Consider the following 23,708-nt stretch of genomic DNA (forward strand, 5'->3'; position numbering starts at 1 on the left):
AGGGTAGAGATGTCTTAAGCCTAAATGATGGGTTCTTAAATCCTTGCTAAGGAATCAATATTCGGAAAGATCAAGCGACCAAGGAAGCTAAGGATGTTCAAGGAAGCTTAAGGAGGCTTAATCCACCTTTGCCGAACAGCTCCATAAGGACTCACATGCTAAAAATGATGAGCTAAATGGATCAAATTGTGATGTTGGACTCTTCCGTGGGCTAAGGGTTGGCCATGGACATCCTCCTCAAGTCTTTCCCTCCGAGTTTTCTAGGTTCATTAATTATGAACTATCGTGTGCATGGCATAGCGAAATCTTTGGATGAATTGAGTGATTTCATAAATAATCCAGAAACCAACCAAAACATTAAATATAACAAGCTTTTGAACAACCGTTTTCAATCACAATTTGTTACCACCGAGCTATATATACACGAAACCAATCAAAACATTAATTAGTAGATGTTTCTTTCTTATGATTATACAAGGAAAGCATTGGTATTGGCATTGAATGGTCCAAGGACAAAAGCCATCTACAACAAAATAATTAGAACAAGTCCATTTTTGCATATTTTAGGTATCACGTTTTATGTTTCGAACTTGTGAACCTTCAAAAAATTATGCATTTAATTGTATCTGTTAATGTCTGCATGCAGTTAATTAAAGATAAAATTAAAATATCAAACACTTAAAAAATACGGATATATATGGTAGTAATTTATTCAGCTTACGAAAAAAAAATGAGGACACAGCTTAATTAGAAATTAATAATTAGTTATTAATATTATTTTATATTTCTGTATAATATTATTTAATTTAGTAATTTATATTTCTGTATAATATTATTTAATTTAGCAATTTATATTTTCTAAATTACAACATCAACAACCATATACATCTTTGCACATGTTAAATTTTGGTGTGTATATTTTTTATGGCTATTTTTCAACATGTGGAATTTGATAATTTTTTTGTTAATTGTTGTAATTAACCTTTCGCGATCTAAATATAAAATATAAATAAATATTGATACAATAATAATAAACTAAGTTTTAATTATATATGTACATGACAACATTTCTCCTCATTCATACGCTCATAGCTACACAGTATTTCTCCAAGTCAATTGTCTTTAATTTCTTTTGATAGTACCGAACTAGTGATAGTATCTTAATTAGTATAATGGTATCCTCATTAATTCATGGTTGTGATTTCCCGAAGTATATAGTGCTCGGTGAATCAATTTTCTCTACCCACAATGGATAATATTCCCACCCAAACTACAACTGCCATCTTAAAATTGTGGGAACAAAAAATTCGTTGCTCAACCTTGATGGTTTTTTTCCAGCGATTACAACTATTTTCTTGATAATCTTCTTTTTTGTTGTTAATATCCCCGATATATATGGGAATGAAAATGAAAAAGACAAAAAAAAAGTGTTTATTTTTATCGTCCTTATTTAACCTTGTTATTGATTCATGTAATAATCAATTTACTAATTTAAAATTTTCATTAGTCTTGGGTGATCGGATAATAAATTTTTACTGTCTAATGCTGTTTATTTAATTATACCAATAATTATTAATAAGTAAAATTATATGATCAACTCTGTGTTATACTCCTTTAGTTTTATAATTTAGATTGCTTTTGTCCATTAGTCACATGGATATACATATTTCAAGAACATATTATAATTTTCCAAAACAATTTATACTGTATAATTGAACATTCATTTGAAAACATTCCCATAAACATTTCCGTTCATACCCATGGGCACGTGTTTCTAAAAATTGATAAGCTGGTTCCCGTAACAACCGAACAGACCATAATAGTAATAACTTGCTATTAACGTGTGGCGAAATTTGGATAGGATCAACAAATAATATTATTTTCTTAATGTGTCGAACCCAACCCAATTTGTGGTCTTCTTTTTTTAATCTAAGGTGACCTGAGGAGTCATAGGTCAACTTAGGCCTAATTATTAAAAATTTACCAAGTCAAGGATAATATATATCAAACCGCATCATCTTCATAAACCAAGTATAATATTTAGAACTAAAGTACAAAATATTAGTTATTAATTTTTCCACTGATGACTAAAGTGGCGAGTCTAATTAATATTCGTTAAGGATGCAAGCGTCAAAAGTTTAGGGGCGAGTCCACTAATGACCATTTGAGTTCTTAATTAATTTTGGATTAGCAAGTGTCCCACAGAGCATACAAATTGTCATATATGCGCTAATTGTCATTAACTATTTGTAAGAAACAAAATTCTTATACTTGATAACCATTTACAAACACGCTACTAACCATAGTTCCTTTTAATCAATTTGAGGCTAAACACATATGTAACAATAAAAAATTCTCAAATAAACTTCAATATCACATGATGAAAAGACTAAAATTGATAGCCTCGCCCTCACCTCCTGCTCCCCGAAGGGGGAGCTGGATGATCTGCACCGATAATCTTCTCATCTTCTTCCTAATCATCTTCTCTGCCTTCTCCACTCCCTCCTCTGCCCTCTTCCACTCTCGTCCAACTCTCTTTCTCTTCAAAAAATTCTAGTCGCCAGCAAACACTACTCTTTTCTGCCCTCTATACCAGCACTTATCTATTGGGAGAAGAGAAAGTTGACGATAATAACTCTAGTCGTCATCTCTCTTGTCTATCAACACCTTCTCTTCCTTCACCATTGTCGGGAGAACTAAGGACAGTTGGCGGCAATAGCCCTAGTCGTCAGCTCTCCTCTCTCCTTGCACTCTCACCACCGCGACACCCTGCCTTCTTCGTCTGCAAGAAAAAGAAAAAAATGAGAAAAGATGTCTCATTTTCTTTGGTCGCTAGCCATCACCGGTGTCTACCACTAAAGGACATGGTTTTTTTCTTTTGTTGTTTTAGTTGTTTGTGTTGTTAGATGTTGATGTTTATTAGATGTTGATGTAGTTTGAATGATGTTTTGGATGTAAAACGATAGATGTATTTTACGTTTTAATTAATGAAAATTATACTTGACAACCACTATCAAGAGTTCAAAAATAAAAAAATAAAAAAGAACTAAAATTGATTATTTTGATTGATAGGCAACAGCTAGTGCCAAGGACCCATACCTCTTGAAATGATAGTGGGTCATTCCTCCGTTGGTGGGCTCAAGGCTGCAATTAGTCCACCAACAACTTAAATTGTACGAGGTTCATGCTGCCCAGTAGTCACTATTACATGATTGAAGATTGAATGTACTTGGAGCATGGTTAATTCAGACACGACAGGTATATAGGTAGCGCACACAATATATGTCTACCACTTTTGACATCCAAGTCGCTATTCATGTACTATGTTGCATTCAATTGTAACCAAGTAAGTTATTAGTAAACAATTGGCGGTCCACTGGACTTGCCTGTTTCTATTAACTTTAAAATTTTAATTCCAAGCTGCTGTTTCCTGTCTCACTACCGAATTTATATTATATATAAGAGGGCCAGCTCTGATGCCTTCATAACAATCACAACATATAAGTTAGGCTTTTCCCATTTCAGCAGCAATGAGAGGCATTCTCTTATTCCTTGCACTCTTTCTACTCCCTCTGGTTCAATCTTCCGATCTCACATCCCAAGCACAAGCTCTTCTCCAATGGAAATACACTCTTCAGACTCAACAACTGCTTCCTTCTTGGAATCTGCATGTTCATCCATGCAACTGGACCGGAATTACTTGCCGCAATACCAACAAAAGAAGGCAAGTCATCACTACAATCTCTCTTTCCCAGAAGGGTCTTATTGGAAAATTAGATGCTCTTAATTTCTCTGCTCTTCCATCCATCAAAATTTTTAATCTCAGCAATAATAAACTCAATGGAACAATTCCTCCATCAATATATCTCTTGTCAAAACTCACATATCTTAATCTCAGTGATAATGATCTTAGCGGTTTCATCCCGTCTAACATTGGAAACTTGACAAACATAAAGAGTTTGTGTCTTTGGCGTAATAATCTCTTCGGACTGATACCTCCTGAAATTGGTAAACTTAGACATTTGAGAAATTTAGACTTATCAGAAAACTTTTTGAGTGGAGAAATACCTACTAATTTCAGAAACTTAACCAATCTTTTCTTTTTGCAACTGTGCAATAATAATCTCTCTGGATCAATCCCTCCGGAAATCAGTAAACTTAGACATTTGAGAGAATTAGAACTATCAGAAAACTTTCTGAGTGGAAAAATTCCTAGCGGCCTAGGAAGCCTAATTAATATGAGCATTTTTAATGCTTGGAACAATAGTCTCTCTGGACCAATTCCTCCTGAAATTGGTAATCTTACACATTTGACACATTTAGATCTATCAATAAATTTCCTTAGTGGAGAAATACCTACTGATTTAGAATATTTAACTAATCTTGTAATGTTGGACCTTAATTATAATAATCTGTCCGGGTCAATCCCTCCTGAAATTGGTAGACTTACACATGTGATAGGTTTAGATCTGTCAGAAAACTTTTTGAGAGGAGTAATTCCTAGCGACCTGGGAAACCTATCTAATTTGAACACTTTTTATGCTTGGGATAATATGCTATCTGGACCAATTCCTCCAGAAATGGGTAAACTTACAAAGTTGATAGATTTGGAAATATTAAAAAATATTCTGAATGGAGAAATACCTGCTAATTTTGGAAACTTAACCAAGCTAGTAAGCCTGCATCTTGGTGGTAATAATCTTTGTGGACCAATCCCTCCTGAAATTGGTGAACTTAGATATTTGACAGAGTTGAGACTACCACACAACTTTTTGAGCGTTAATATACCTACTAATTTAGAGAACTTAACCAATCTTGTCTATCTGGATCTTTCATACAATAATCTCTCCAGACAGATCCCTCCAGAAATTGGTAGACTTAGACAACTGATTGATTTAAAACTATCAGAAAACTTTCTAACTGGAGAAATTCCTACCACTCTAGGAAACCTAAATAATTTGACCGTTGCTCATCTATCATCAAATTCTCTATCAGGGATCATACCGGCAGAACTCGGTAGATTAAATAGATTGATTGAATTAAATTTAAGTCACAACAATTTAATAGGACATGTACCAAAAGAGTTGGGAATGTTGCATGCGTTATTAAAACTCGATTTATCATCAAACAGTCTAACAAGTGTGCCAGAAGAATTAGGCAATTGTGTTAGTCTCGAATTATTAAACCTCAGCAATAATAGGTTGATTGGAACAATTCCATTTCATTTTGGAAACTTGGTATACTTATTGGACCTCCTAGATTTAAGCACAAATAATTTTATAGGAGATATACCAATAACACTAGCCCACTTAATAATGCTACAAATTCTTAATCTATCACACAACAATTTAACTGGTCAGATTCCGTCTTTATTGGATAACTTGTTAAGCTTGTCTACTATGGATTTGTCATACAATCAACTGGAGGGTCCAGTGCCAGATAAAAAGTTTTTTAAGAAAGCCCCAGAACAATGGTTTATACACAACGCAAACCTTTGCGGCACTGTTCAAGGTTTGCCCTCTTGTGATGGAGTTAACAATAATAATGGCTCAAATAAACAACGAATGGTTTGGTTGAGTGTGGCTCTAACTTGCGAAGGTGCATTAGTATCGTTCTTTTTATTATGGCTACTTTACCGACTATACTCAATAAAGAGAAAATCGAAATCAGGGCACATTGGGCCTCCTAATAGAGGAGACATTATATCTGTGTGGAATTTTGATGGGAGAGATGCATATGAGCAGATTATAAGGGCCACAGAGAATTTTAGTGAGAAATACTGCATTGGAAGTGGAGGTCATGCAAGAGTTTATAAAGCAATTTTAGAGCCAGACAACCTCACACTAGCTATAAAAAAAATTCAGTTAATAGGTGGTGAAACCTCACTAGTTGTTGAAGCATTCCACAGAGAAATTTGCATCATAACTCACATTCGACACCGTAACATTGCTAAATTATTTGGTTACTGTTCCTCACCTCAAAATAAGTTTCTTGTATACAAATATTATGAGAAGGGGGATTTACATAATATTCTCAATAGTGAGGCAGCAATAGAATTGGATTGGGCAAAGAGGAAAACAATATTGAGAGATATTGCCTATGCTCTCTCACATTTGCATCATGATTGCTATCCACCAATAGTACATCGGGATGTAACTTCCAGAAATATCTTGCTCGATTCTGAGTTTACTGCAAGTATCTCAGATTTTGGTATTGCTAAATTTCTCAAGCCGGAGTCTTCTAATTGGAGCATGCTTGCTGGAACCCGCGGTTACATAGCACCAGGTTATGTATACTTAAGCACCCTATTATCATATTTTAATTTCCATGAGTATACTTGTATAAAAAAATATAGTGGAAAATAATTGCAATCTGAATTCTTTCCTCTTGCAGAACTAGCTTATACCATGAGGATGACTGAAAAATGTGATGTATATAGTTTTGGAGTAATCATATTGGAACTACTTATGGGAAAGCACCCTGGTGATATGATCACTCTGTCGGTTTCTGATGAAGATAAAATCATACTCCAAGATATCCTTGACCAACGCATTGAACCACCAACAGGAGAAGTCATCAATGAAATTCTCAAAATGATTCAAATTGCTTATGAGTGCTTGAATAATGACCCGTCACTCCGTCCATCAATGCAAGAGGTGGTGAATAATATCTAGAAGTCAAAAGTCAAGTGCATCGTATATTTGTTGAAGCAGACGATGCACCGTGTGTGCAATTTGCGGCAGCTGGCTCTTGTGGTGATATGGAAGGTGACAGCTGGGATCCGTTCGAGATTTACTTTATGTTTCTGAGTTATTTTGTTTCTTATTTTAAAAGATTCTGAGTTATGTTGTTTCTTATGTTAGAAGATTGTAATAAAAAAAAAAAAAAAAAAAAAGTAGGATCTAGAAAATTGGAGGGAGGTTCCTTCTATAAAACCTACCTTTCTTCCTCTGTAAGATTTAACTTTTTGAAAATAGAAAAAGGTGTGTGTGAGTGTGGAGGACGTAGGTACCAAGTTGGTACTGAACCTCGTTAAATTCTGTGTTCAAGTCTTTGTGTGATTGCTTTTACACGGACCTTGTCCAGTGGTACACGGACCGTGTGTGAAGTTCCGTTGTTCAAACTGTTACAATATTCTGGTAATACATAGCTTATGTGTTTGAAGATTAGTTTACTTGGCTGTTAGAATTCAGTTTTAGAGCATTATACTTTAATTCGTATTTTGTATTTGAAAGTTGTTATGCTTTATTAATATTCACTTATTCTATGAATGTGTGGCGCAAAATATTCATCGTGCTAATAATATTATTGTAATATCTTCTGTATGATTTGTGAGTTTACCATCAAATATTCATCATGTAGTAATGATATTTAATTGCAACCTATAGGATAAGAATAATTTTTTTTTTCACAGATCATCAAATATGTTGAATATACTAATAAAGCAGGCTGTAATGAGATTTAGTTGTCTGCTCGGAAAAAAAAATACAAACTTGTCGACTAAGACTAACGATAAGAATTCTTGGTAGCATCTACTGAGCTTTAAAAAAAAGACTATCGATAAGAGCTATTTTGTATTTATTATTCTTGTGGTAATTAGTATGTACAAAATCATATTTGACATTTATTAATCATGAGGAGGGTTCAAATGCACCCAAATTTTTGTGCACCCAAATGCACCCTATCATTTTTCTCTGTTTTCAAAGTCCGAATAGTCAATCCGAACCATTAGATGCGATCTATATATTAAGATGTGCCTAGAGACCAAATTTTACAATTTTTGGAATTTTTTTACTATTTATTAAGCCACTTTAAAAATCGCTGATTCAATGGTCCAGAAAATGCAAAATTAGCGATTTTCAAAGTTGCTTAATAAATAGTAAAAAAATTCCAAAAAATGTAAAATTTGGTCTCCAAGCACATCTTAATATATAGATTGTATCTAATGGTTCGGATTGACTATTCGGACTTTGAAAACGAAGAAAAATGATTTGAAAGATATGGTGCATTTGGGTGCACAAAAATTTGGATGCATTTGAACCCTCCTCATTAATCATTCATTTGAGCATATATTATTTGTAATGACTTGATTTTTCAAACATTTTGTATTGTATTATTTAAATAAGTAATTGATATTTTTTTAAAGTTACAAGATCTACAACTATATACATGTTTGCTATATTTTATGGTATTATGCATTTTTATAGCATAGTATTGATTGCTATTTTTTTACAAACTCTCCTCAATTCCTCCCTTCCTTATTTTATATAATGTGAAAATTTTGTTACATAATTTGATGAGCTACTGTAGCACCTCTAGATCTACATTGAGAAGGGAGCACCATATATATATACATAGAGAAAAATAGCGGCTAGGGCATACCCTTTGCTGCCAACAAACTTTCCTAATTATTATGGTACATATTTTCTTATATGTTTGGACCAACAATCTTTCCTAATTATTGTACATTTTTTTATTCTATATTTTAATATATAACAAAAGGAAACAAATTTTCCTCCTTGTATACCAAGGGTAAGCCACATCAACACTCCCCCACAAGTTGGTGCATAGATATTTGTCATGCTTAACTTGCCAAGCACATCATCAAATGTTGCACTTGAAATGTCCTTAGTTAAGATATCAGCTAGTTGATCACCTGTCCTTACGAAGAGAAGAGAAGAGATGACATTTTGCTCTACATTTTTGTCTTATGAAATGTCTCCTCACTTCTCTGTGTTTTGTACGGTCAAGTTGTACAAGATTCTGAGATATGACAATGTTGCCTTGTTATCACAAAAAAGCTTCATTCCTTCTCTCTGATAAAATTCCTTAACCATATTACTAGAAGAATTAATAAACCTAAAATAATATGTTGCAAGCAAAAAAAACAATACTACCACAACTCAAAATTTCGAAAACAAGAATCACATTGTTGCAGTCTTAACTTCGGCAAAAATTTGAACTCAGGCCCAAAGTAGCAAAATTCCAGTTGTTAATTATTTTTGAGAAAATTAGTTATTTTCCAACCCTAATACAAAACTCCAACTAATGGTGTTTGGAGCACACTCTAGTAGTGTCTCTATATGGCAAGATAATAGGACATTTACAACCCTAATATAACATTCCAATTGATGGTGTATGGAGCACTCTAGTAGTGTCCCTATATTACAAGATAATAGGGCATTTACAACCCTAATACAATACTCCAATTGATGGCATGTGGCGCACTCTAGTAGTGTCCCTATATGACATGATAATAGGGCATTTACAACCCTAATACAACCCTACAATCGATGGTGTTTGAAGCACTCAAGTAGTGTCTCTCAATGGCAAGATAATAGGGCATTTACAAGTCTAATACAACCCTCCGAAAGATGGTGTTTGGAGCACTCTACTAGTGTCCCTATATGACATGATAATAGGACATTTACAACCCAAATACAACGCTCCAATTGATGGTGTTTGGAGCACTATAGTAATGTCTCTATATGGCTAGATATTGGGGCATTTACAACCCTAATAGAACCTTCCAATTGATGGTGTTTGGAGCACTCTAGTGGTGTCCGTATATGACATCATAATATGGCATTTATAACTCTCATACAACACTCTAATAGATGGTGTTTAGACCACACACTAGTATGTCTCTATATGGCAAGATAATAGAGCATTTACAAACCTAATATAACATTCAAATTGATGTTGTTTGGAGCACTCTAGTAGTGTCCCTATAGGACAAGATAATAGGACATTTATAACTCTAATACAACCCTCCAAAAGATAGTGTTTGGAGCACTCTAGTAGTGTCCCTATATGACATGATAATAGGGCATTTACAACTCTAATACAACACAACAATCGATGGTGTTTGCAGCACTCTAGTAGTGTCTCTATATGGCAAGATAATAGGGCACTTACAACCCTAATACAACCCTACAATTGATGATGTTTGAAGCACTCTAGTAGTGTCTCTCTATGTCAAGATAATAGGGCATTTACTAACCTAATACAACCCTTTGAAAGATGGTGTTTGGAGCACTCTAGTAGCGTCCCTATATGACATGATAATAGGACATTTACAACCCAAATACAATGCTCCAATTGATGGTGTTTGGAGCACTATATAGTAGTGTCACTATATGGCAAGATATTGGGGCATTTACAACCCTAATAGAACCTTCCAATTGATCGTGTTTGAAGCACTCTGTTAATGTCCCTATATGACATGATAATAGGGCATTTACAACTCAAATACAACACTCTAATTGATGGTGTTTAGAGCACTCTAGTAGTGTCACTCTATGGCAAAATAATGTGGCATTTACAACCCTAATACAAAACTCCAACTGATGGTGTTTGGAGCACACTCTATTAGTGTCTCTATATGGCAAGATAATAGGGCATTTACAACCCTAATATAATATTCCAATTGATGGTGTTTGGAGCACTCTAGTAGTGTCCCTATATAACAAGATAATAAGGCATTTACAACCCTAATACAACCCTCCGAAATATGGTGTTTGGAGCATTCTAGTAGTATCCATATATGACATGACAATAAGGCATTTACAACTCTAATACAGTACAACAATTGATGTTGTTTGGAGCACTCTAGTAGTGTCTCTATATAGCAAGATAATAGGGTATTTAAAACCTAATACTACCCTACAATTGATGGTTTTTGAAGCACTCTAGCACTGTCTCTCTACGGAAAGATAATAGGACATTTACAACCCTAATATAACCCTCCGAAAGATGGTGTTTGGAGCACTCTAGTAGTGTTCCTATATGACATGATAATAGGGCATTTACAACCCAAATACAACGCTTCAATTGATGGTGTTTGGAGCACTCTAGTAGTGTCCCTATATGACATGATAATAGGGCATTTAAAACTCTAATATAAAACTCTAATTGATGGTGTTTAGAGCACTCTAGTAATGGCAAGATAATGGGGCATTTACAACCCTAATACAAAACTCCAACTGATGGTGTTTGGAACACACTCTAGTAGTGTCTCTATATGGCAATATATTGGCGCATTTACAACCCTGATAGATACTTCCAATTGATGGTGTTTGGAGCACTCTAGTAGTGTCCCTATATGACAAGATAATAGGGCATTTACAACCCTAATACAACCCTCCGAAAGATGGTGTTTGGAGCATTCTAGTAGTGTCTCTATATGACAAGATATTGGGGCATTTACAACCCTAACAGAACCTTCCAATTGATCGTGTTTGAAGCACTCTATTAGTGTCCCTATATGACATGATAATAGGGCATTTACAACTCAAATACAACACTCTAATTCAAAACTAGTAGTGTCTCTCTATGGCAAGATAATGTGGCATTTACAACCCTAATTCAAAACTACAACTGATGGTGTTTGGAGCACACTCTATTAGTGTCTATATATGGCAAGATAATAGGGCATTTACAACCCTAATACAACCCTCCGAAATATGGTGTTTGGAGCATTCTAGTAGTGTCCATATATGACATGACAATAAGGCATTTACAACTCTAATACAATACAACAATTGATGTTGTTTGGAGCACTCTAGTAGTGTCTCTATATAGCATGATAATAAGACATTTAAAACCTAATACTACCCTTCAATTGATGGTGTTTGAAGCACTCTAGCACTGTCTCTCTACGGCAAGATAATAGGGCATTTACAACCCTAATACAACCCTCCGAAAGATGGTGTTTGGAGCACTCTATTAGTGTCCCTATATGACATGATAATAGAGCATTTACTACCCAAATACAACGCTCCAATTGATGGTGTTTGGAGTACTATAGTAGTGTCTCTATATGGCAAGATAATAGGTCATTTACAACCCTAATACAGCCCTACAATTGATGGTGTTTGAAGCACTCTAGTAGTGTCTCTCTATGGCAAGATAGTAGGGCATTTACAACCCTAATACAACCTTCCGAAATATGGTGTTTGGAGCACTCTAGTAGTGTCCCTATATGACATGATAATAGGGCATTTACAACTCTAATACAACACAACAATTGATGCTGTTTGGAGGACTCTAGTAGTGTCTCTATGTGGCAAGATAATAGGGCATTTACAAACCTAATACAACCCTAAAATTGATGGTGTTTTAAGCCATCTAGTAGTGTATCTCCATGGCAAGATAATAGGGCATTTACAACCCCAATACAAAATTCCAACTGATGGTGTTTGTAGCACTCTAGTAGTGTCTTTATATGGCAAAATAATTGGGCATTTACAACCCTAATAGAACAAACCAATTGATTTTGTTTCGAGCAATCCAGTAGGGTCAGTATATGACAAGATAGTAGGGCATTTACAACCCTAATACAACACACCAACTGATGGTGTTTGGAGCACTCTAGTAGTGTCGCTATATAACATAATAATAGGCAATTTACAACCCGAATACAATGCTCCAATTGCTGCTGTTTGGAGCACTCTAGTAGTGTCCCTATATGGCAAGATAATAGGGCATTTACAACCCTAATACAACACTCCAACTGATGGAGTTAGGAGCACTATAGTATTTTCCCTATATGGCAAGATAATAGGGCATTTACAACCCTAATACAACCCTCCGGAAGATAGTGTTTGGAGCACTCTAGTAGTGTCCCTATATGACATGATAATTGGGCATTTACAACCCTAATACAACCCTACAATCGAGGGTGTTTGAAGCACTCTACTACTGTCTCTCAAAGGAAAGATAATAGAGCATTTACAACCCTAATACAACCCTCCGAAAGATGGTGTTTGGAGCACTCTAGTAGTGTCCCTATATGACAAGATAATAGGGCATTTACAACTCCCATACAACACAACAATTGATGGTGTTTGGAGCACCCTAATAGTGTCTTTGTCATGATAATAAGGTATTCACCTCCTTAATACAACACTATAATTAAGGGTGTTTCGAGCACTCTAGTTCTGTCCATACATGGCAAGATATTAGGGTATTTACGACCATAATACATAACTCCAATTGAAGGTGTTTGGAGTACTCAAGTAGTGTCTCTAGATGGCAAGATAATAGGGCATTTACAACCCTAACAGAACACTCCAATTGATAGTGTATGGAGCACTCTAGTAGTGTCGCTATATAGCATCATAATAGGGCATTTACACCCTTAATACAATGCCAATTGATGATGTTTGGGGCAATCTAGTAGTGTCTCTATATGGCTAGATAATAGGGCATTTATTACCCTAATACAACCATCTAATTGAAGGTGTTTGGAGCACTCTAGTAGTGTCTCCAGATAGTAAGATAATAGGGCATTTACATCTTTAATACAACACTCCAATTTATGGTATGTGGAGCATTATAGTAGTGTCTCTATATGGCTAGATAAGAGGGCATTTACAACCCTAATACAACACTCCAATTAATGGTGTTTGGAGCACTCTCGTAGTGTCCCGATTTGGTAAGTTAATAAGGCATTTACAACGCCAATACAACACTCTAACTGATGGTGTTTGGAGCACTCTAGTAGTGTATATGGCAAGATAATAGGTCATTTCCCACCCAAATATAACACTCCAATTAATGGAGTTAGAAGCACTCCAGTAGTGTCCCTATGTGGCAATATAATAGGGCATTTACAATCCTAATACAACGCTCCCATTATGGTGTTTGGAGCACTATAGTAGTGTTTCTTTATGGCAGGATAATAGGGCATTTACAATCCTAATACAACCCTACAATTGATGGTGTTTGAAGCACTCTAGTAGTGTCTCTATATGACACGATAATAAGGCATTTACAACCTAATATAACCCACCAATTGATGGTGTTTGAAGCACTCTAGTAGTGTCTCCATATAGCAAGATAATAGGGCATTTATAATCCTAATACAACACTCCAATTGAAGGTGTTTTGAGCATTCTACTAGTATCTCCAGATGGTAAGATAATAGGGCATTTACATCTCTAATACAAACTCAACCAATTCATAGTGTTTGTAGCACTCTAGTTGTGTTTCCATATGGCAAGATAATAGGGCATTTATAACCATAGTACAACGCTCCAATTGATGGTGTTTGGAGTACTCTATTAGTGTCTATTTCTGACAGGATAATAGGGCATTTACAACCTAATACAACCCTCCAATTGATGGTGTTTGAAGTACTTCTCCATAGAGCAATATAATAGGGTATTTATAACCCTAGTACAACACTACAATTGAAGGTGTTCGGAGCACTCTAGTAGTGTCTCTAAATGGTAAAATAATAGGGCATTTGCATCTCTAATACAAACCCGACCAATTCATGGTGTTTGTAGCACTCTAGTTGTGTCTCCATATGGCAAGATAATAGGGCATTTACAACCCTAATACAACAGTCCAATTGATGGTGTTTGGAGTACTCTATTAGTGTCAATTTATGGCAGGATAATAGGGCATTTACAACCTAATACAACCCTCCAATTGATGGTGTTTGAAGCACTCTATTAGTGTCTCCATATAGCAAGATAATAGGGTATTTATAACCCTAATACAACACTACAATTGAAGGTGTTCGAAGCACTCTAGTAGTGTCTCTAAATGGTAATATAATAGGGCATTTGCATCTCTAATACAAACCCTACCAATTCATGGTGTTTGTAACACTCTAGTTGTGTCTCCATATGGCAAGATAATAGGGCATTTACAACCCTAATACAACGCTCCAAATAATGGTGTTTGGAGCACTCTAGTAGTGTCTATTTATGGCAGGCTAATAGGGCATTTACAACCTAATACAACCCTCCAATTGATGGTGTTTGAAGCACTCTAGTAGTGTCTCCATATAGCAAGATAATAGGGTATTTATAACCCTAATACAACACTACAATTGAAGATGTTCGAAGCACTCTAGTAGTGTCTCTAAATTGTAATATAATAGGGCATTTGCATCTCTAATACAAACCCTACCAATTCATGGTGTTTGTAGCACTCTAGTTGTGTCTCCATATGGCAAGATAATAGGGCATTTACAACCCTAATACAACGCTCCAAATAATGGTGTTTGGAGCACTCTAGTAGTGTCTCTATATAGCATGATAATAGGGCATTTACCACCTTAAGACAACGCTCCAATTGATGGTGTTTGGGGGCAATCTAGTAGATTCTCTATTTGGCAAGATAATAGGGCATTTATGACCCTAATACAACCATCTAATTGAAGGTGTTTGGAGCACTCTGGTAGTGTCTCCAGATAGAACGATAATAGGGCATTTACATCTCTAATACAACACTCCAATTCATGGGGTTTTGAGCACTCTAGTATTCTGTCTATATAGCAAGATAATAGGTCATTTACAACCCTAATACGATGCTCCTATTGTTGGTATTTGGGGCAGTCTAGTAGTGTTTCTATATGGCAATATAATAGGTCATTTATAACCCTAATACAACACAGCAATTGATGGTGTTTGGAGCACTCTAGTAGTGTCTGGATATAGCAAGATAATAGGGCAATTATAATCCTAATACAACACTCCAAATGAAGGTGTTTGGAGGATTCTAGTAGTGTCTCCGAATGGTAAGATAATATGGCATTTACATCTCTAATACAAACCCAACCAATTCATGGTGTTTGGAGCACTCTAGTAGTGTCTCCGGATGGTAAGATAATATGGCATTTACATCTCTAATACAAACCCAACCAATTCATGGTGTTTGGAGCACTCTAGTAGTGTCTCCAGATAGTAAGATAATAGGGCATTTACATCTCTAATACAACACCAATTTATGGTATGTGGAGCATTCTAGTAGTGTCTCTATATGGCTAGATAATAGGGCATTTAGAACCCTAATACAACACTCCAATTGATGGCATGTGGCGCACTCCAGTAGTGTGTCTATATCGCTAGATAATATGGCATTTACAACCCTAATAGAACACTCCAATTGATTGTGTTTGGAGCACTCTAGTAGTGTCCCGATTTGGTAAGTAAATAAGGCATTCACAAAGCCAATACAACACTCTAACTGATGGTGTTTGGAGCACTCTAGTAGTGTCTCTATATGGTAATACAATAGGGCATTTACATATCTAATACAAGACTCCAATTGATGGCATGTGGCGCATTCTAGTAGTGTCTCTATACGGCTAGATAATAGGGCATTTACAACGCTCCAATTGATAGTGTTTTGGGGCAATCTAGTAGATTCTCTATTAGGCAAGATAATAGGGCATTTATGACCCCAATACAACCATCTAATTGAAGGTGTTTGGAGCACTCTGGTAGTGTCTCCAGATAGTACGATAATAGGGCATTTACATCTCTAATACAACACTCCAATTCATTGGGTTTTGAGCACTCTAGTATTGTGTCTATATAGCAAGATAATAGGGCATTTACAACCCTAATACGATGCTCAAATTGTTGGTATTTGGGGCACTCTAGTAGTGTTTCTATATGGAAATATAAAAGGTCATTTATAACCCTAATACAACACAACCATTGATGGTGTTTTGAGCACTCTAGTAGTGTCTCTATATGGTAAGTTAATTGGGCATTTACATATCTAATACAACACTCCAATTGATGGCATGTGGCGCACTCTAGTAATGTCTCTATATGGCTAGGTAATAGGGCATTTACAACCCTAATAGAATACTCCAATTGATTTTGTTTGGAGCACTCTAGTAGTGTCTCTATATCGCTAGATAATAGGGCATTTACAACCCTAATAGAATACTCAAATTGATTGTGTTTGGAGCACTCTAGTAGTGTCCCCATTTGGTAAGTTAATAAGGCATTTACAACGCCAATACAACACTCTAACTGATGGTGTTTGGAGCACTCTAGTAGTGTCTCTATATGGTAAGACAATAGGGCATTTACATATCTAATAGTGTCTCTATATCGCTAGGTAATATGGCATTTACAACCCTAATAGAACACTCCAATTGATTGTGTTTGGAGCATTCTAGCAGTGTCCCGATTTGGTAAGTAAATAAGGCATTCACAATGCCAATACAACACTCTAACTGATGGTGTTTGGAGCACTTTAGTAGTGTCTCTATATGGCAAGATAAGGTCATTTCCCACCCAAATACAACACTCCAATTAATGGAGTTAGAAGCACTCCAGTAGTGTCCCTATGTGTCAATATAATAGGGCATTTACAACCCTAATACAACGCTCCAATTGATGGTGTTTGGAGCACTCTATTAGTGTTTCTTTATGGCAAGCTAATAGGGTATTTACAACCCTAATACAACCCAACAATTGATGGTGTTTGAAGCACTCTAGTAATGTCTCTATATGACACGATAATAAGGCATTTACAACCAAATACAACCCTCCAATTGATGGTGTTTGAAGCACTCTAGTAGTGTCTCCATATGGCAAGATAATAGGTCATTTATAACCCTAATACAACACTCCAATTGAAGGTGTTTGTAGCACTCTAGTAATGTCTCCATATGGTAAGATAACAGGGCATTTACAGCTCTAATACAAAACCCTACCAATTCATGATGTTTGTAGTACTCTAGTTGTGTCTTCATATGGCAAGATAATAGGGCATTTACAACCCTAATACAATGCTCCAATTGATGGTGTTTGAAGCACTCTAGTAGTGTCTCTATATAGCAAGATAATAGGGTAGTTACAACCCTAATACAACCCTCCAATGGATGGTGCTTGGGGCACTCTAGTAGTGTCACTTTATGACAAGATAATAGTGTTTGGAGTACTTCAGGAGTGTCTCTATATAGCAAAATAATAGGGCATTTACAACCCTAATAAAACCCTCAAATTCATGGTGTTTGGAGCACTCTAGTAGTATCCCAAGATGCCATGATAATAAGGCATTTACAACCCTAATACAACAATCCAATTGGTGGTGTTTGGAGCAATATAGTAGTGTCTCTATATGGCAAGATAATAATGCATTTACAACCCCAATAAAACACTCTAACTAATGGTGTTTGCAGCACTCTAGTAGTGTCTCTATATGGTAAGATAATAGGTCATCTACAACCCTAATACAACACTCCAAATGAGGGAATTAGTAGCACTCTAGTAGTGTCTCTATTTGGCAAGATAGTAGGGCATTTACAACCATAATACAACGCTCCAATTCATGGTGTTTGGAGCAATATAGTAGTGTCCCTATATTGCATGATAGCAGGGCATTTACAACCCTAATACAATGCTCCAATTGATGGGGTTTGGAGCACTCTAGTAATGTCTATATGGCAAGATAATATGGCATTTACAACCCTAAAACAACCCTCCAATAGATGGTGTTTGGAGCACTCTAGGAGTGTCATTTTATGACAAGATATAGGGCATTTAGAGCACTTTAGGAGGGTCTCTATCTGGCAAGATAATAGGGCATCTACAACCCTAATACAACCCTTCGATAGATTGTGTTTGGTGCACTTCAATAGTGTCCCTATATGACATGGTAATAGGGCATTTACAACTCAAATACAACACAACAATTGATGGGGTTTGGAGCACTCTAGTAGTGTCTCTATATTGTAAGATAAAAGGGCTTTTATAACCCCAATACAACCCTCCAATTGATGGTGTGTGGAGCACTCTAGTAGTGTCTCAATATGGCTAGAATATAGAGCATTTACAACCCTAATACAACACTCCAATTGATTGTCTTTAAAGCACTCTAGTAGTGTCCCTAGATGGCACGATAATAGGGCATTTACAACCATAACACAACACTCCAAATGATGGTGTTTGGAGCACTCTAGTAGTGTCTCTATAAGGCACGGTAATAGGAGATTTACAACCCTAATACAACCCTCGAATAGATGGTGTTTGGAGCACTCTAGTAGTGTCCTTGTATGACCAAATAATATGGCATTTACAACTCTTATAAAACACACCAACTGATGGTGTTTGGAGCACTCTAGTAGCGTCCCTATATGACAAGATAATAGGGAATTTACAACCCAAATACAATGCTCCAATTGATGGTGTTTGGAGCACTAAAGTAGTGTCTCTATATGGTAAGATAAAAGGGCATTTACAACCCCAATACAACCCTCCAATTGATGGTGTGTAGAGCTTTCTAGTAGTGTATAAAGCCAGATAATAGAGCATTTACAACCCTAATACAACACTACAATTGATAGTATTTGGAGCACTCCAGTTGTGGCTATATATGGCAAGATATTAGGGTATTTACAACCATAAAACAACACTCCAATTGAAGGTGTTTAAAGCACTCCAGTACTGTTTGTATAAAGCAAGATAATAGGGCATTTACAACCACAATAAATCACTCCAATTGTAGGTGTTAGGAGTACTCAAGTAAGAAGTCTCTCCATATGACAAGAGAATAGGGCACTTACAACCCTAATATAACACTCCAATTAATGGTGTATGAAACACTCTAATAGTGTCTCTATATAGCAAAATAAAAGGGCATTTACAACCCTAATACAACGCTCCATTTCATGGTGTTTGGAGCACTCTAGTAGTGTCTCTATATGGCAAGATAATAGGGCATTTATAACCCTAATACAACCCAACAATTGAGGGTGTTTGGAGCACTCTAGTACTGTCTCCAGATGGTAAGATAATAGGGCATTTACATCTCTAATACAACATTCCAATTCATGATGTGTGGAGCACTCTTGTAATGTCTGTATATGGCTAGATAATAGGGTATTTACAACCCTAATACACCGCTCCAATTGATGGTGTTTGGAGCACTTTATTAGTGTCCCAATATGGCAAGATAATAGGGCATTTACAACCCTAATAAAATGGTCCAATTGATGATGTTTGGAGCACTCTATTAGTGTCCCAAAATGGCAAGATAATAGGACATTTACATATCTAATACAACACTCTTAATTGATGGTGTGTGGAGCACTCTAGTAGTGTCTATATGGCTAGATAATAGAGCATTTACAACCCTAATACAAGACTCCAATTGATTGTGTTTAAAGCACTCTAGTAGTCTCTTTATGGCACGATAATATAGCCTTTACAACCATAATACAACACTCCAAATGATGGTGTTTGGGGCACTCTAGTAATTTCTCTATATGGCAAAATAATAGGGCAATTACAACCCTAATACAACACACCAATTGATTTTGTTTGGAGCAATCTAGTAGTGTCCATGTATGACAAAATAATATGGCATTTACAACCCTTATACAACACACCAACTGATAGTGTTTGGAGTACTCTAGTAGTGTCCCTATATGGCAAGATAATAAGGCATTTACAACCCTAATACAACACTCCAGTTGATGGTGTTTGGAGCAGTCTAGTAGTATCCCTATATGGCAAGACAATAAGGTATTTACAACCGTAATACAACACTCCAATTGATGGTGTTTGGAGCACTCCAGTAGTGTCTCTCTATATGACAAGATAATATGACATTTACAACCCAAATACAACATTCCAATTTATGGTCTGTGGAGCACTCTAGTAGTATCTCAATATGGCAAGATAATAGCGCATTTACAACCCGAATACAATGCTCCAATTCATGGAGTTTGGAGTACACTAGTAGTGTCCCTATATGGCAAGATAATAAGGCATTTACAACCCTAATACAACACTCCAATTGATGATGTTGGAGTACTCAAGTATTCTCTATATGACAAGATAATATGACATTTACAACCCAAATACAACATTCCAATTTATGGTATTTGGAGCACTCTAGTAGTATCTCAATATGGCAAGATAATAGCGCATTTACAACCCGAATACAACGCTCCAATTGATGGTGTTTGGAGTACTCTAGTAGTGTCCCTATATGGCAAGATAATACGGCATTTACAACCATAATACAACACTCCAGTTGATGGTGTTTGGAGCAGTCTAGTAGTATCCATATATGGAAAGATAATAAGTTATTTACAACCGTAATACAACACTCCAATTGATGGTGTTTGGAGCACTCCAGTAGTGTCTCTCTATATGAAAAGATAATAGGTCATTTACAACCCAAATACAACATTCCAATTTATGGTGTTTGGAGCACTCTAGTTGTATCTTAATATGGCAAGATAATAGCGCATTTACAACTCTAATACAACGCTCCAATTGATGGTGTTTGGAGTACTCTAGTAGTGTCGCTATATGGCAATATAATAAGACATTTACAAACCTAATACAACACTCCAGTTGATGGTGTTTGGAGCAGTCTAGTAGTATCCCTATATGGCAAGATAATAAGGTATTTACAACCGTAATACAACACTCCAATTGATGGTGTTTGGAGCACACTAGTAGTGTCTCTCTATATGACAAGTTAATATTGCATTTACAACCATAAGACAACACTCTAATTGATGGTGTTTGGAGCACTTTATTAGTGTCCCAATATGGCAAGATAATAAGGCATTTACAACCTAATAAAATGGTCCAATTGATGATGTTTGGAGCACTCTATTAGAGTCCCAAAATGGGAAGATAATAGGACATTTACAAATCTAGTACAACACTCTTAATTGATGGTGTGTGGAGCACTCTAGTAGTGTCTATATGGCTGGATAATAGAGCATTTACAACGCTAATACAAGACTCCAATTGATTGTGTTTAAAGCACTCTAGTAGTCTCTTTATGGCACGATAATATGGCCTTTACAACCATAATACAACACTCCAAATGATGGTGTTTGGGGCACTCTAGTAATTTCTCTATATGGCAAAATAATAGGACAATTACAACCCTAATACAACACACCAATTGATTTTGTTTGGAGCAATCTAGTAGTGTCCCTGTATGACAAAATAATATGGCATTTACAACCCTTATACAACACACCAACTGATAGTGTTTGGAGTACTCTAGTAGTGTCCCTGTATGGCAAGATAATAAGACATTTACAACCCTAATACAACACTCCAGTTAATGGTGTTTGGAGCAGTCTAGTAGTATCCCAATATAGTAAGATAATAAGGTATTTACAAACGTAATACTCCAATTGATGGTGTTTGGAGCACTCCAGTAGTCTCTCTATATGACATGATAATAAGACATTTACAACCCAAATACAACATTCCAATTTATGGTGTTTGGAGCACTCTAGTAGTATCTCAATATGGCTAGATAATAGCGCATTTACAACCCGAATACAACGCTCCAATTCATGGTGTTTGGAGTACTCTAGTAGTGTCCCTATATGGCAAGATAATAAGGCATTTACAACCCTAATACAACACTCCAGTTGATGGTGTTTGGAGCAGTCTAGTAGTATCCCTATATGGCAAGACAATAAGGTATTTACAACCGTAATACAACACTCCAATTGATGGTGTTTGGAGCACTCCAGTAGTGTCTCTCTATATGACAAGATAATATGACATTTACAACCCAAATACAACATTCCAATTTATGGTCTGTGGAGCACTCTAGTAGTATCTCAATATGGCAAGATAATAGCGCATTTACAACCCGAATACAATGCTCCAATTCATGGAGTTTGGAGTACACTAGTAGTGTCCCTATATGGCAAGATAATAAGGCATTTACAACCCTAATACAACACTCCAATTGATGATGTTGGAGTACTCAAGTATTCTCTATATGACAAGATAATATGACATTTACAACCCAAATACAACATTCCAATTTATGGTATTTGGAGCACTCTAGTAGTATCTCAATATGGCAAGATAATAGCGCATTTACAACCCGAATACAACGCTCCAATTGATGGTGTTTGGAGTACTCTAGTAGTGTCCCTATATGGCAAGATAATACGGCATTTACAACCATAATACAACACTCCAGTTGATGGTGTTTGGAGCAGTCTAGTAGTATCCATATATGGAAAGATAATAAGTTATTTACAACCGTAATACAACACTCCAATTGATGGTGTTTGGAGCACTCCAGTAGTGTCTCTCTATATGAAAAGATAATAGGTCATTTACAACCCAAATACAACATTCCAATTTATGGTGTTTGGAGCACTCTAGTTGTATCTTAATATGGCAAGATAATAGCGCATTTACAACTCTAATACAACGCTCCAATTGATGGTGTTTGGAGTACTCTAGTAGTGTCGCTATATGGCAATATAATAAGACATTTACAAACCTAATACAACACTCCAGTTGATGGTGTTTGGAGCAGTCTAGTAGTATCCCTATATGGCAAGATAATAAGGTATTTACAACCGTAATACAACACTCCAATTGATGGTGTTTGGAGCACACTAGTAGTGTCTCTCTATATGACAAGTTAATATTGCATTTACAACCATAAGACAACACTCTAATTGATGGTGTTTGGAGCACTTTATTAGTGTCCCAATATGGCAAGATAATAAGGCATTTACAACCCTAATAAAATGGTCCAATTGATGATGTTTGGAGCACTCTATTAGAGTCCCAAAATGGGAAGATAATAGGACATTTACAAATCTAGTACAACACTCTTAATTGATGGTGTGTGGAGCACTCTAGTAGTGTCTATATGGCTGGATAATAGAGCATTTACAACGCTAATACAAGACTCCAATTGATTGTGTTTAAAGCACTCTAGTAGTCTCTTTATGGCACGATAATATGGCCTTTACAACCATAATACAACACTCCAAATGATGGTGTTTGGGGCACTCTAGTAATTTCTCTATATGGCAAAATAATAGGACAATTACAACCCTAATACAACACACCAATTGATTTTGTTTGGAGCAATCTAGTAGTGTCCCTGTATGACAAAATAATATGGCATTTACAACCCTTATACAACACACC

General features: G+C 36.0%; 1 protein-coding gene across 1 annotated transcript; it reads left to right on the forward strand.

Annotated features, from left to right (window-relative positions):
- The first annotated feature begins 3,512 nt into the window (after positions 1–3,512).
- On the forward strand, positions 3,513–6,696 carry LOC144565459 (uncharacterized). Its single transcript, XM_078315253.1, has 2 exons — positions 3,513–6,285; positions 6,394–6,696. Exons 1-2 carry the CDS (start codon positions 3,531–3,533, stop codon positions 6,672–6,674), a joined length of 3,036 nt encoding a protein of 1,011 aa, XP_078171379.1. The 5' UTR covers positions 3,513–3,530; the 3' UTR covers positions 6,675–6,696.
- Positions 6,697–23,708: the final 17,012 nt, after the last annotated feature.

The sequence above is a fragment of the Carex rostrata genome, chromosome 1, assembly GCF_964058835.1.
Source record: "Carex rostrata chromosome 1, lpCarRost1.2, whole genome shotgun sequence".
Lineage (NCBI taxonomy): Eukaryota > Viridiplantae > Streptophyta > Magnoliopsida > Poales > Cyperaceae > Carex > Carex rostrata.

Coding starts and splice junctions, on each gene's coding strand:
- LOC144565459 (XM_078315253.1), top strand. CDS start 3,531: ATGAGAGGCATTCTCTTATTCCTTGCACTCTTTCTACTCCCTCTGGTT. Junction 6,286..6,393: donor CCGCGGTTACATAGCACCAG/GTTATGTATACT, acceptor TTCCTCTTGCAG/AACTAGCTTATACCATGAGG.